At 44.7% G+C, this 14,611-nt stretch overlaps 1 protein-coding gene across 2 annotated transcripts in view; it reads right to left on the bottom strand.

Moving 5' to 3' along the window:
- Positions 1–14,611, bottom strand: part of stard9 (StAR related lipid transfer domain containing 9) — a 182,831-nt gene that overhangs the window by 143,430 nt on the left and 24,790 nt on the right. For both annotated transcript variants that reach the window (XM_033026744.1, XM_033026745.1), the window contains exon 3: positions 14,166–14,282. In XM_033026744.1, the coding sequence (XP_032882635.1) occupies positions 14,166–14,282 (117 nt within the window). The remainder of the gene's footprint in view (positions 1–14,165; positions 14,283–14,611) is intronic.

Here is a 14,611-nt window from a genome sequence, read left to right as displayed (position 1 = left end):
ACTCAGTCTCTGTTGCGACTTGGGGGAAGGGGTGCAAGGGCGGAGCACCAAGGAGATATGAATGAGGGCGTCATCTATGATGGGAGAGGGGAACCCCAGTTCCCTAAAGAATGAGGACAACTTGGATGTTCTAGTATGGAAAACCTCATCTTGGGCGTAGATGCGGAGTAGATGGAGGAATTGAGAGTAGGGGATAGTCTTTGCAGGAAGCAGGGTGGGAAGAAGTGTAGTCGAGATAGTTGTGGGAGTCAGTGGGTTTGTAATAAACGTCAGTCAATAGTCTATTACCTGTGATGGAGATCTCGAGATCTAGAAAGTGCAAGGTGAAACTGAGTACAGACAATGAGACTCAACCAGGCAACTTTGAAGCTGGTACAACTTGGGTGAGGGAGAGATGGACAGAGAGGGAATGCAAGGGTTACTTGAAGTTAGAGAAATCGATATTTATACCACTGGGTTGTATGCTGCCTAAGCGAAATAGGAGTCTTGGGAATGCCTGATCCATTATTGCTCGAAAGAAAGGACGACCATTGTGGGATAGCATTGGCAACCCTTTCATCACTAGCTCTGAAAGCCTAATATACAGTGCCCTCCATAATGTTTGGGACAAAGACCCATCATTTATTTATTTGCCTCTGTACTCCACAATTTGAGATTTGTAATAGAAAAAAAAAAATCACATGTGGTTAAAGTGCACATTGTTAGATTTTATTAAATGCCATTTTTATATATTTTGGTTTCACCATGTAGAAATTACAGCTGTGTTTATTCAGTCCCCCCATTTCAGGGCACCATAATGTTTGGGACACATGGCTTCACAGGTGTTTGTAATTGCTCAGGTATATTTAATTGCCTCCTTAATTCAATTCAATTCAATTCAACTTTAATGTCATTGCACAAATACTGAGTATCGGTACAACGAAATGCAGTTTTGCGTCAGTCCGTAGTAGTGCAATATAGAAAAAAATTTTAAAAAGAGGATACAGAACAATAGAAAATGCAGAATAATTAAACAATGGGGACGGAGGGACCGGAGGAATCTATCGCAGTTATAAGAGAGCTGTCCGCACCTAGTCTTTCCTCCAGTCTTTCCAACACCCTTGGAAACTTTTATTGCTGTTTATCAACATGAGGACCAAAGATGTGCCAATGAAAGTCAAATAAGCCATTATGAGACTGAGAAACAAGAATAAAACTATTAGAGACATCAGCCAAACCTTAGGCTTACCAGAATCAACTGTTTGGAACATTATTAAGAAGAAAGAGAGCACTGGTGAGTTTACTTATCACAGAGGGGCTGGCAGGCCAAGGAAGACCTCCACAGCTGATGACAGAAGAATTTTCTTTATAATAAAGAGAAAAACCCAAACACCTGTCCGACAGATCAGAAACACTCTTCAGGAGTCAGGTGTGTATTTGTCAATGACCACTGCCTGCAGAAGACTCCATGAACAGGAATACAGAGGCCACACTGCAAGATGCAAACCACTGGTTAGTCGCAAAAATAGGATGGCCAGGTTACAGTTTGCCAAGAAGTACTTAAAAGAGCAACCTCAGCTCTGGAAAACAGGTTTTGTGGACAGATATGAAGATTAACTTATATCAGAGTGATGGCAAGAGCAAAGTATGGAGGAGTGAAGCAACTGCCCAAGATCCAAAGCATACCACCTCATCTGTGAAACACGGTGGTGGGGGTGTTATGGCCTGGGCATGTATGGCTGCTGAAGGTACTGGCTCACTTATCTTCATTGATGGTAGTAGCATAATGAATTCTGAAGTGTATAGACACATCCTTTCTGCTCAAATTCAAACAAATGCCTCAAAACCCATTGGCTGGCAGTTCATTCTACAGCAAAACAATGATCCCAAACATACTGCTACAGCAACAAAGGAGTTTTTCAAAGCTAAATAAATGGTAAATACTTGAGTGGCCAAGTCAATCACCCGATCTGAGCATGCCTTTTATATGCTGAAGAGAAAACTGAAGGGGATTAGCCCCCAAAACAAGCATAAGCTAAAGATGGCTGCAATACAGGCCTGGCAGTGCATCACCAGAGAAGACACCCAGCAACTGGTGATGTCCATTAATCGCAGACTTCAAGCAGTCATTGCATGCAAAGGATATGCAAAAAATACTAAACATGACTATTTTCATTTACATGACAATGCTGTGTCTCAAATATTATGGTGCCATGAAATGGGGGGACTATGTATAAACACTGCTGTAATATCTACATGGTGAAACCAAAATGTATAAAAATGGCCTTTATTAAAATCTGACAATGTGCACCTTAACCACATGTGAGTTTTTTTCTATTACAATTCTCAAATTGTGGAGTACAGAGGCAAATAAATAAATGATGGGTCTTTGTCCCAAACATTATGGAGGGCACTTAAAGTGACAGAAAACTCACCAACTGCAAACTACCCACTTTCACTGTACAGCAGTCGGAGCACCACCAGACATCTCATAGCCCACATCTGACAGAGGCAAACCCTCCACCCCAAGGTGTGCCACAGAAAAATAAGATAGCAGCGAAATCAAGCTTAGTTATGTCAAAATGTTTAAATAAGAAAATTCTGAACAAATCCCTGTTCCAAAGACAGGGAAATCAAACTGAATAAAACCTACTGCTTTCCTCACCAATGAGAGAGTAATTACACCAACTGAAGGAGAACACCACCACCAGAAGTTCCCAATATGTGCCAAGTTTATTACTCAGAACCATGAGTTTCTTCAATTCACTTGAGTGCCAGTTTCTGCTTCCATTTACTGCCCGCCAATACTTGCTACAAGCTGCTCCGATTTCAACAGACTCAGAGTCGACAGACTCAGAACCCACTGTGTAGTGGAAATTAAAAAACTCTACAAGTTAAGGCTTAAAGGTGAAATTCAGTCAACGGTAGAGTTGACGTAAAATAGCGACATAAGTGACTGCAGATGTTCATATCTTGCGCCAAAAACATACTTCTAGAGGAACTCAGTAGATCAGGCAGCATCTGTGGAGGGAAATGGATGAGCATTTCAGGTCAGGACTCTTCTTCAGACTGATGGTGTAGAGGGGAGATAGCTGGTCGAGAGAGAGGTGAGAGAAAGAGGTGGGGGTAGAAGGGAATCACAGAAGGGGATCAGTGAGAGAAGGTCTCACAGAGCTTCCTTAGACAGAAGAAGAGTTGCCATTCAGTTTCAATATAGGAAGCTGGAAATATTCACATCTCAGTATCTACTAGTTTAAACTACAAAATTCATAATTGCAATGAAATCATCTTCAGAAACCCACAGAAATCAGGCATATTCTTCTCAAAGAATGTCCATCTGGGGCCAAGAGTTGATTCAGTGTGTCTTCATCGTATTACTCTGGCTGCAATGCTTCCTGTTGTAGTGAAAAAAGACGTGATTGTAGTTCTTCAAATATGGCTTCCTACAAATGCAGTGTATTTATTCTTGCACTGTACTACAATCCCTTGAAACCAAGGATTAGGAGTTTTTATTTTTTGTTCCACTTGGAGACTATGTCCTTTTCCCAGTTTTTATAATTGTTCTGCAGAATCTCTGACATTTTTCAATAACTAAATTAAAATCAATAAAATGTATCCTTTTGGTCTCCTCTGGAAGGGTTATGTCACGTGCTATGTGTGTGTACTGATTTAACAATCTACCTTGGGTGGTATTCAATCAACATTAGTTGGTGCAGATTTGAAATCTACCTATCCAGATGTCTCAGCCACGCACAAATGACCTTTGCTGTTTATTGGCATAATGACAAAAGCCAGGACACAATGATTCTGTAGGTACAGGATTTCATCTTTCACCCTGACGTTTGTCATAGAGATGCAAAGCAACTTTGCAATCAGCTACAATATGGGTTAAGCATCAAAAGTGCTTCATTTCTCAATTTCTCCATCTCCGTTGCATTTGAACCCAAGATAAAGCTTTCCATTCTAGGACTTCCGAGATGTCCTCCTTCTTTAGTAAACGTGGCTTTTCCCCCCTGCTGTCACAGACGGATCCTCACCAACATCTCTCCCAATTCAATAATACAATACAATACAATACAATTTTATTGTCATTTGAACCTCAAAGAAGTTCAAATGAAATTTGGTTTCTGCAGTCATACAACAAGAAAAGAATCAAGACACACAACCAACACAACTTGCACAAACATCCATCACAGTGAATCTCTTCCTCACTGTGATGGAAGGCAAAGTCTTGTCTCTCCCCTGCTCTCCATTCTTCTCCCGATGTTAAGGCCCCCGGCGGGCGATAACAAGTCCCGCGGCCGTTAAAGCCACGCCGGGCGATATAAGGTCCTGCTCCGGGTCAATTTCAACTCCGCAACTCGGGCGCGAGGTTGCCGTTGCGGGAGCTCCAAAAAGCGGTCTCCCACCAGAGACCAGCGAGCTCCCGATGTCACCGTCCACCAGACCTGCGGATGGAGCCTACAAAGCTCCGGAGTCGGGTCGCGGCTGCGCGCCACAAAAGCTCTCCACGCTCCGAAGCCAGCCAGCTCCACGATGATGAGTCCGCAGGCTCCGCGACTGGAGCCCCCAAGTCATTCTGTTTGGAGGCCGCTCCACGGTGCTAGGCCCCAACGACAACGGAGACCCGGGAAAAGGTCGGGTCCCTCTTACAGGGAAGAGATTTAAAAGTTTCCCCCACCCACGCCCCCCCCCCCCTCACATATACACAGCTAAAAACAATATAAAACCACAACAAACTATACATTCAAACTATACATTCCTGCTCTCGTCCCCCTCCTCCCAAAAGTAACAAGACAGCGTTCCCCTGATCTTCACCTCACCAGCGTACGCAACCAACACATCATCCTCTGACATTTCTGTCATAGAAACATAGAAAATAGGTGCAGGAGTAGGCCATTCGGCCCTTCGAGGCTGATGATCATGGCTGATCATCCAACTCAGTATCCTGTACCTGCCTTCTCTCCATACCCCCGATCCCTTTAGCCACATGGGCCACATCTAACTCCCTCTTAAATATAGCCAATGAACTGGCCTCAACTACCTTCTGTGGCAGAGAATTCCAGAGATTCACCACTCTCGGTCTTAAAAGATTTCCCCCTTATCCTTAAACTGTGACCCCTTGTTCTGGACTTCCCCAACATCGGGAACAATCTTCCTGCATCTAGCCTGTCCAACCCCTTAAGAATTTTGTAAGTTTCTATAAGATCCCGCTCAATCTTCTAAATTCTAGTGAGTACAAGCCAAGTCTATCCAGTCTTTCTTCATATGAAAGTCCTGACATCCCAGGAATCAGTCTGGTGAACCTTCTCTGTACTCCCTCTGTGGCAAGAATGTCTTTCCTCAGATTAGGAGACCAAAACTGTACGCAATACTCCAGGTGTGGTCTCACCAAGACCCTGTACAACTGCAGTAGAAGCTAGGTACACAAAATTGCTGGGGAAACTCAGCGGGTGCAGCAGCATCTATGGAGCGAAGGAAATAGGCGACGTTTCGGGCCGAAACCCTTCTTCAGACTGATGGGGGGTGGGGGGGGAGAAGGAAGGAAAAGGGGAGGAGGAGGAGGAGCCCGAGGGCGGGCGGATGGGAGGGTGGGAGGAGACAGCTAGAGGGTTAAGGAAGGGGAGGAGACAGCAAGGGCTAGCAAAATTGGGAGAATTCAATGTTAATGCCATCCGGACGCAAGGTCCCCAGACGGAATAAGAGGTGCTGTTCCCCCAATTTCCGCTGTTGCTCACTCTGGCAATGGAGGAGACCCAGGACAGAGAGGTCGGATTGGGAATGGGAGGGGGAGTTGAAGTGCTGAGCCACCGGGAGTTCAGGTAGGTTATTGCAGACTGAGCGGAGGTGTTCGGCGAAACGATCGCCCAACCTACGCTTAGTCTCCCCGATGTAAATCAGCTGACATCTAGAGCAGCGGATGCAGTAGATGAGGTTGGAGGAGATACAGGTGAACCTTTGTCGCACCTGGAACGACTGCTTGGGTCCTTGAATGGAGTCGAGGGGGGAGGTGAAGGGACAGGTGTTCTCCCTGCTCCTATACTCAAATCCTTTTGCTCTTCACTGCCTGCTGCACCTGCATGCCTACTTTCAATGACTGGTGTACTATGACACCCAGGTCTCGTTGCATCTCCCCCTTTCTTAATCGACCACCATTCAGATAAAAGTCTACTTTCCTGTTTTTGCCACCAAAGTGGATAACCTCACATTTGATCCACATTTGCCACCAAAGTGGATAACCTCACATTTAATCCACATTATACTGCATCTGCCATGCATTTGCCCACTCACCCAGGCTATCCAAGTCACCTTGCAGCCTCCTAGCATCCTCCTCACAGCTAATACTGCCCCTCAGCTTCGTGTCATCCACAAACTTGGAGATGTTGCATTCAATTCCCTCGTCCAAATCATTAATATATATTGTAAATAGCTGGGGTCCCAGCACTGAGCCTTGCGGTACCCCACTAGTCACTGCCTGCCATTGTGAAAAGGACCCGTTTACACCTACTCTTTGGTTCCTGTCTGCCAGCCAGTTCTCTATCCACTCAATACTGAACCCCCAATACCATGTGCTTTAAGTTTGTATACCAATCTCTTATGTGGGACCTTGTCGAAAGCCTTCTGAAAGTCCAGATATAACACATCCACTGGTTCTCCCTTATCCACTCTACTAGTTACATCCTCGAAAAATTCTATAAGATTCGTCAGACATGATTTGCCTTTCATAAATCCATGCTGACTTTGTCCAATGATTTCACCACTTTCCAAATGTGCTGCTATCCCATCTTTAATAACTGATTCTAGCAGTTTCCCCACTACCGATGTTAGACTAATTGGTCTGTAATTCCCCGTTTTCTCTCTCCCTCCCTTTTTAAAAAGTGGGGTTACATTAGCTACCCTCCAATCCTCAGGAACTACTCCAGAATCTAAAGAGTTTGAAAAGTTATCACTAATGCATCCACTATTTCTGGGGCTACTTCCTTAAGTACTCTGGGATGCAGCCTATCTGGCCCTGGGGTTTTATCGGCCTTTAATCCATTCAATTTACCTAACACCACTTCCCGGCTAACCTGGATTTCACTCAGTTCCTCCATCTCATTTGACCCCCGGTCCCCTGCTATTTCCGGCAGATTATTTATGTCTTCCTTAGTGAAGACGGAACCAAAGTAATTATTCAATTGGTCTGCCATGTCCTTGTTCCCCATGATCAATTCACCTGTTTCTGATTGCAAGGGACCTACCTTTGTTTTAACTAATCTTTTTTCTTCACATATCTATAAAAACTTTTGCAGTCAGTTTTTATGTTTCCTGCCAGTTTTCTTTCATAATCTATTTTCCCTTTCCTAATTAAGCCCTTTGTCCTCCTCTGCTGGACTCTGAATTTCTCCCAGTCCTCTGGTAGGTGCTTTTTCTGGCTAATTTGTATGCTTCATCTTTTGTTTTGATACTATCCCTGATTTCCCTTGTTATCCACGAATGCACTACCTTCCCTGATTTATTATTTTGCCAAACTGGGATGAACAATTGTTGTAGCTCATCCATGCAGTCTTTAAATGCCTTCCATTGCATATCCACCGTCAACCCTTTAAGAATCAATTGCGAGTCTATCTTGGCCAATTCACGTCTCATACCCTCAAAGTTACCTTTCTTTAAGTTCAGGACCCTTGTTTCTGAATTAACAATGTCACTCTCCATCCTAATGAAGAACTCAACCATATTATGGTCACTCTTGCCCAAGGGGCCACACACATGACTGCTAACTAACCCTTCCTCATTACTCAATACCCAGTCTAGAATAGCCTGCTCTCTCATTGGTTCCTCTACATGTTGTTTTAGAAAACTATCCAAGAAATCCTCTTCCTCAGCACCCTTGCCAATTTGATTCACCCAATCTATACGCAGATTGAAGTCACCCATTATAACGGTTTTACCTTTGTTGCACGCATTTCTAATTTCCTGTTTGATGCCATCCCCAACTTCACTACTACTGTTAGGTGGCCTGTACACAACTCCCACTAGCGTTTTCTGCCCCTTAGTGTTTCGCAGCTCTACCCATATCGATTCCACATCCTCCAAGCTAATGTCCTTCCTTTCTATTGCGTTAATCTCCTCTGTCACATCCAATGTGATCTCACCACCAGTCACATCTTCCCATCTCCATCCCTTTCTGCAGAAACCACTTCCTCTCCAATTCCTTGGTTCACTCATCCCTTCCGACCCAAACCACCCCATCCCCAGGTACTTTCCCCTGCAACTACAGGAGATTTAACACCTAACCCTCTACCTCCTCCCAGGGACTCCAGGTGCCCTTTCAGATGAGACAGAGGTTCATGTGCACCTCATCTACTACATCTGGTGTTCTCGATGTGGCCTCCTGTACACATGGTGAGATCAAGAGTAGATTCAGCGACCGTTTCAGAGAACACACGCTCGATCTGCAAGGCCTACTGGATCTCCTGGTTGCTAACCATTTTAACTCCCCTTCCTGCTCCCATACTGACCTTTCTGTCCTGGGCCTCCTCCATTGCCAGAGTGGGGCCACACGCAAACTGAAGGAAGAGCCCCCTCCCTCCACAATCAGTCTGAAGAAGTGTCTCGACCCGAAACATTAGCTATCCATGTTCTCCTAGGAAGCTAGCCCGACCCGCTGAGTTACTCCAGCACTGTGTATCCTTCTTTCCATCTCAAGTCAGCATTGCTACACGAGACGTGCAACCCAACCCAAGAGTCTTGCTGTTTGCACAATACTCCTCCTGCCTGTTTGCCAATTGTTTTGGAGCAAACTGTTAGCAAGGTACAGGGGAGGTTTGAAAATTGTTATCTAAATGTACAACAGTAATTGCAAGTCAACAAATTAAAGAACACTGTAATCGCAAAGGCCTTACTATAATTGTGGATATACAAATACAAACACCTCCTTGTAGTTGAGTTAAACACTAATGACACTAATTACAACAGCTAACACGCTATAAACCTGCAGCAAAATCAAGGAAACACAGCAGCTATTTTTAAACATAATGCAGACAGGAAGTTGGGTATGCATTTTTGTACAAATGAGATGAAGAGGAAAGAAATTCTAACTCGACAAATTGTTTATGTTTTGAAGCTCACGAGATTCTGCACTATGATCTGAGCAGATATATTTAGCCCTGTTACAAATGTGTGGACTGGGGCAATGGGAAATGCACGGCACACTGACAATTCCCAATGAATTCCCTTAAGACTCTTTGAAGTTATTCAATTTGAAGCCGAAAGGATTACATGATGAGGAATGGTGTGGATTTGGAGATGTGGGAAGCAAACTTGAACACATCCTGCGTGCAATAACAAAGAAAAAAAATAGCAGGAGCTTTGGACATTATTCTTCCTGCCACCAGAATTCTTCGGCACGATCTACTCTGTCTCAGACTTCTGCTTCAAGAGACTATCATTCATAACAGAAGCATATTTTTTACGAAAAAGATAAAAAACATAGTAAAGCAACAATAATATCCAACAGCTAGGCATGAATTTATAGACTTGAAGCATTCATGTAGGATTAACAAAGATTTAACACTGTATGTCACCATTGAATGTGCTTCCATAAGCACAGAAATAGGCCCTGCAACCCACCACCCGACTGTAATAACTAGCAAGTACCAGTCTACACAGACCCCATTTGCCAGCACTTGTAGCCTTTTATGCCGTGGCAATTCAAGTGCTTGTCCAGATATTTATGATGTGTTGCCTCTATCTCCTTTTCAAGCAGATGAAAACCCCTCAGATGCCCTCTAAACATTGAATTGAATTGAATTGAATCCTTTATTTGTCATTCAGACCTTTCGGTCTGAACGAAATGCTGTTGCCTGCAGCCATACATGTAATAATAACAAAACACAATAAACACAAATTAACATCCACCACAGTGAGTTCACCAAACACCTCCTCACTGTGATGGAGGCAAAAGTCTTAGAGTTACTGTCTCTTCCCTCCTCTTCTCCCTCGGCGCCGAGGCGATACCCCACCGGGCGATGGCATCAGTCCCGCGGTTCAAGCTCCGCGGCCCGGGGGTGGTCGAAGCTGCCCGCAGCTGTTGCAACGGGTGCTCCGGAAAACAGGCACCAGCCTGTGACCTGCGAGCTCCCGACATTGTCCTCCACTGGCCCGCGGCCGAGCCCCGGATCCAGGTCGCCGCCGCCAGAACGCCGCCTCAGCCGCCGTAGCACCGTCTCCGCCCCGCACCGGGCCGCCCACAAGGCAGCGTCTCAGCCCCGCACTGGGCTGCCCCCACGAGAGCACCTTCCAGCCGGGAGCCGGTCCGCCCACACGGCAGTGTCTCAGCCCCGCACCGGGCTGCCCCCACGAGAGCACCTTCCAGCCGGGAGCCGGTCCGCCCACACGGCAGTGTCTCAGCTCCGCGCCGTCCGCCCCCACCAGAGCGCCGAGTCGTGCCGCTACCCGGACGTCGCCACAGCTCGAAGACGGCCAGCCTCGCGTTGGTGAGTCCTGGCTGGCTTTACCTCCGGACCCTCGAGGTCGGTCGCAGGTTGGAGGCCGCCAGCTCCGCCATTAGGCCTCAGCGCAGACGGGGGAAGAGAAGGGGGATACGACAAAAAGTCGCATTCCCCCGAAGGGAGAGACAGAAAGCTCTGTTTCACCCTCCCCTCACACACATAACACCACCTAATAACCAAAAAAATTACTAAACTAGACAAAAAAAACAACACAAAAAGTAAAAACAGACAGACTGCAGGCGAGCCGCAGCTGTATCACAGCGCCGCCACATCATACTTTTCGCCTTAAATCTAGGAATTCCAATTTTAATCATATCAGTTTTGAGGAAAGGTTTCTTATTACACAAACTGCTGAAATAACTCAGTGGGTCAGGCAGCATCTGTGGGGGAAAATGAACAGACAACATTTTGGGTCAGGACCAATCCAGTTATTTTTGCTCAAGATTCCAGCAGTTGCGGTGTCTTGTGCCTCCAGAGTTCCTCATTGTCCACCCTCAGCGGGTGCGACAACATCTATGGAGCGAAGGAAATAGGCAACATTTCGGGCTGAAACCCTTCTTCAGACTGATGCAGGGTGGGGGGCGCGGGAAGAAGAAAGGAAGACGAGGAGCCATTCAAGGACCCCATTGGGTCCTTGATGGAGTCGAGGGGAGGGGTTAAGCGACACGTGTAGCATCTCTTGCGGTTGCAAGGGAAAGTGCTCGGGGAGGGGGTGGGAAGGGAAGAATTGACCAGGGAGTTACGGAGGGAGGGGAGGGAGCACTTTCCCTTGCAACCGCAAGAGATGCTACACGTGTCGCATTACCTTCCCCCTGAACTCCATTCAAGGACCCAAGCAGTCGATCCAGGTGCGACAGAGGTTCACCTGCATCTCCTCCAACCTCATCTATTGCATCCGCTGCTCTAGATGTCAGCAGATCTACATCGGTGAGACCAAGCGTAGGCTTGGCGATCGTTTCGCCGAACACCTCCGTTCGGTCCGCATTAACCAACCTGATCTCCCTGTGGCCCAGCACTTCAACTCCCCCTTCCATTCCGAATCCGACCTTTCTGTCCTGGGCCTCCTCCATTGCCAGAGTGAGCACCACCGGAAACTGGAGGAGCAGCACCTCATATGGGCAGTCTGCATCCCGGTGGCCTGAACATTGACTTCTCCAATTTCCAGTAGCCCTTGCTGTCTCCTCCCCTTCTCAGCTCTCCCTCAGCCCTCTGGCTCCTCCTCTTCCTTTCTTCTTCCAGCCCCCCCCCCCCCCCCACCTTGCATGTCTGAAGAAGGGTTTCGGCCCGAAACGTTGCCCATTTCCTTCGCTCCATAGATGCTGCTGCACCCGCTGAGTTTCTCCAGCAATTTTGTCTACCTTCGATTTTCCAGCATCTGCAGTTCCTTCTTGGACTATGTATAAACACTGCTGTAATTTCTACAGGGTGAACCCAAATGTAGGAAAATGGCCTTTATTAAAATCTGACAATGTGCACTTTAACCATGTAATTTTTTCTATTGCAAATCTCAAATTGTGGAGTACAGAGGCAAATAAATAAATGATGGATCTTTGTCCCAAACATTGGGGAGGGGACAGGATATATTTTCCACGACATTTTTCCAGCATTAAATGCTAGCAGCCTTATTAAATATCTGAAGGATTAATACTTAAAATGATCAATTCAAACCCCTAATTCATTACTGGCATTCAATAGAAATATCAATCCCAGTAATCTATAGTGGATTTAGAAGGATTTAAAACATCCCTCATAGGCAGCAAATGGCATGCTCAGACTTGTCATCTCTTTGTGCAAGCCACAGAACGCTTAATACAACTTCTAACATAATACATTTTATAAGCCAATTTAAAAAGCTTTGAAGTCTCTTAAGAAAGACAAATTAAGCTATGAAGGTACGGTTCTCATACCTAATTAATACTTAGCACATAAAGACCAACAATATTATTCATATTTCAAAACTTCTAAGTTACTTAGCCCATTGTAACTTAATGAAAGGACATTGAATATTAGGATGTGACTCAGTCCTATAAACAAACCTAAGGAAAGGTTCATACATTAAAGTACAGGGCTTCAACAAGATTTTGAAGAGACAATATAGGATAAATAGGAGGCAAATGTGAGAGAATATTTCTGCTAGGTTTAGAGTTTGCAATAATGAGAAGAGGAAGTCAGCCAAAATGCTCATGTTAGGAAAAGCATTGGGGGAGAAAATCGCTCAAGTTAATGCAACCATTAACTTTCAGATAGAAAAGTCAGATTTATATTCCCACCAGGAATGCAGGTTATCAAATTAAAGTGCAGGCATTGAGATTCACAATAGAAGAAAATCTATTTCCCATAACTAACTGTGCAAACCAAAACAATTAAATTGTAGATGCTTTCTTCTTTTGCACTTATAAATAAAGATTTGTGGCGGCTCCCAAGGGTCGGGCCATCCTAACTGTCGAACCCCTCGGCACGGGAGTTGTTCAGTCCGGAGGCGGCCCTTAACCAGAGGGTTTAAAGGCAGGGGTTTGGGTGCCATCTTTCTCTCGTGTGGACTTCCCTACAACCGGGAGGAACACAAATAAAGGTGCCTCTCAAAATACCCGACTCCTCTCTTTCGTTTCGAGACCTACGCACCACAGAAGAATGTCCTTCCTCAAATTAGGGGACCAAAACTGCACACAATACTCCAGGTGTGGTCTCACGAGGGCCCTGTACAACTGCAGAAGGACCTCTTTGCTCCTATACTCAGTGGGGGGCAAAAGTGTCTGATTCCATGATGTATCTCTAAACTGGACCCAAGTACATTGGAGGTCTGGGATCATATAATTTAGTGCATCCTTAATCATATCACATGCAGCAATATTTCAGCACACCATCACAAACACAGAAAAATAAAGTAATTGGGGAATTTGAAATCAATACAAGTTGTTGGAAGAAATACATCTCATGCTGAATTTGATAGCAATACCTGCATCCAGGTGACAAACATAAATCAATCTAGTTTTTTTTTTGTGTTGTGGTTTACAGTATCACCTGTGTTCCCCCACAAAGCTGATTGGATTACAAACTGATAAGTGGTCATTATCCAGTCATTAAACAATTTAACGGGATGAAAAGAGTCAGCAGCTGCAACATGAAACAAACACTCCCAGCAAATTGGCAGCTGTGATTTACATCCTGCATGACTATTTTCAACTGACTTGCCAGTTCATCATATTTAAGAAGGAACTGCACATGCTGGAAAATCGAAGGTAGACAAAAATGCTAGAAAAACTCAGCGGGTGAGGCAGCATCTATGGAGCGAAGGAAATGGCAACATTTCGGGTCAAGACCCTTCTTCAGACTGAAACGTAGCCTATTTTCTTCACTCCATAGATGCTGCCTCACCCGCTGAGTTTCTCCAGCATTTTTGTCTACCTGCCAGTTCATCATAAATAGCTTTGCAGCTTACTATTTTAATTCAATTTCAGTCCAGTTGGTATTCAATTCAGTTGGTACAATGTAATATCGATTTATTATTTAGGAAACAGATTACAAGCAGATGAAAACTGTAATTTAAAAAGTATTTACCCTCCAAAAAATATTTATTGCAAGTCTACAGATATGGATAAGAATATTTAAAGCATGACAAGGCATAAACAGTGACCTAAAAAAGTTTACATTATTAACATCTAACAAAATTGAATAACAGCTCATATTACTCACCAGTTCCTGAGGTGCAAAATTAGCAGAGTCAGAATCCACTGACCAGTAACAGTAATCAAAGCTAAACTCCATATTACGCTGCCTTGAATCGCCAGGGCTATCAACCCGTGGGTCCAACTGAAATTAAGAATTCAAAACAAATTTCATTTACTACAGATATCCCAGATTCCTTGCACCACGTACTATACAGTTTGTCAATTCTATTAACTATGTTCTCATATTAGTTTATTATCCATTATATTTTTTGAGTCTGAGAAAGGTGACAATGTGAGTTGAATCAGCCAACTTGCAGTAAATGATCAGAGCTACGTAATGGACACAAATGTACAGAACACATCAGGGAGGACCATAATACCATTGCCATTCAATGTGATGGCTTACATGTTGATCACTTATAATGGCGTGCCATACTTAATTATTGAGCAATTTTATTATTATCACTTTCT

The sequence above is a fragment of the Amblyraja radiata genome, chromosome 9 (assembly GCF_010909765.2).
Source record: "Amblyraja radiata isolate CabotCenter1 chromosome 9, sAmbRad1.1.pri, whole genome shotgun sequence".
NCBI lineage: Eukaryota > Metazoa > Chordata > Chondrichthyes > Rajiformes > Rajidae > Amblyraja > Amblyraja radiata.
The sequence above is the reverse complement of the archived record's forward strand: the minus strand, read 5'-3'. Positions and strand labels throughout refer to the sequence as shown.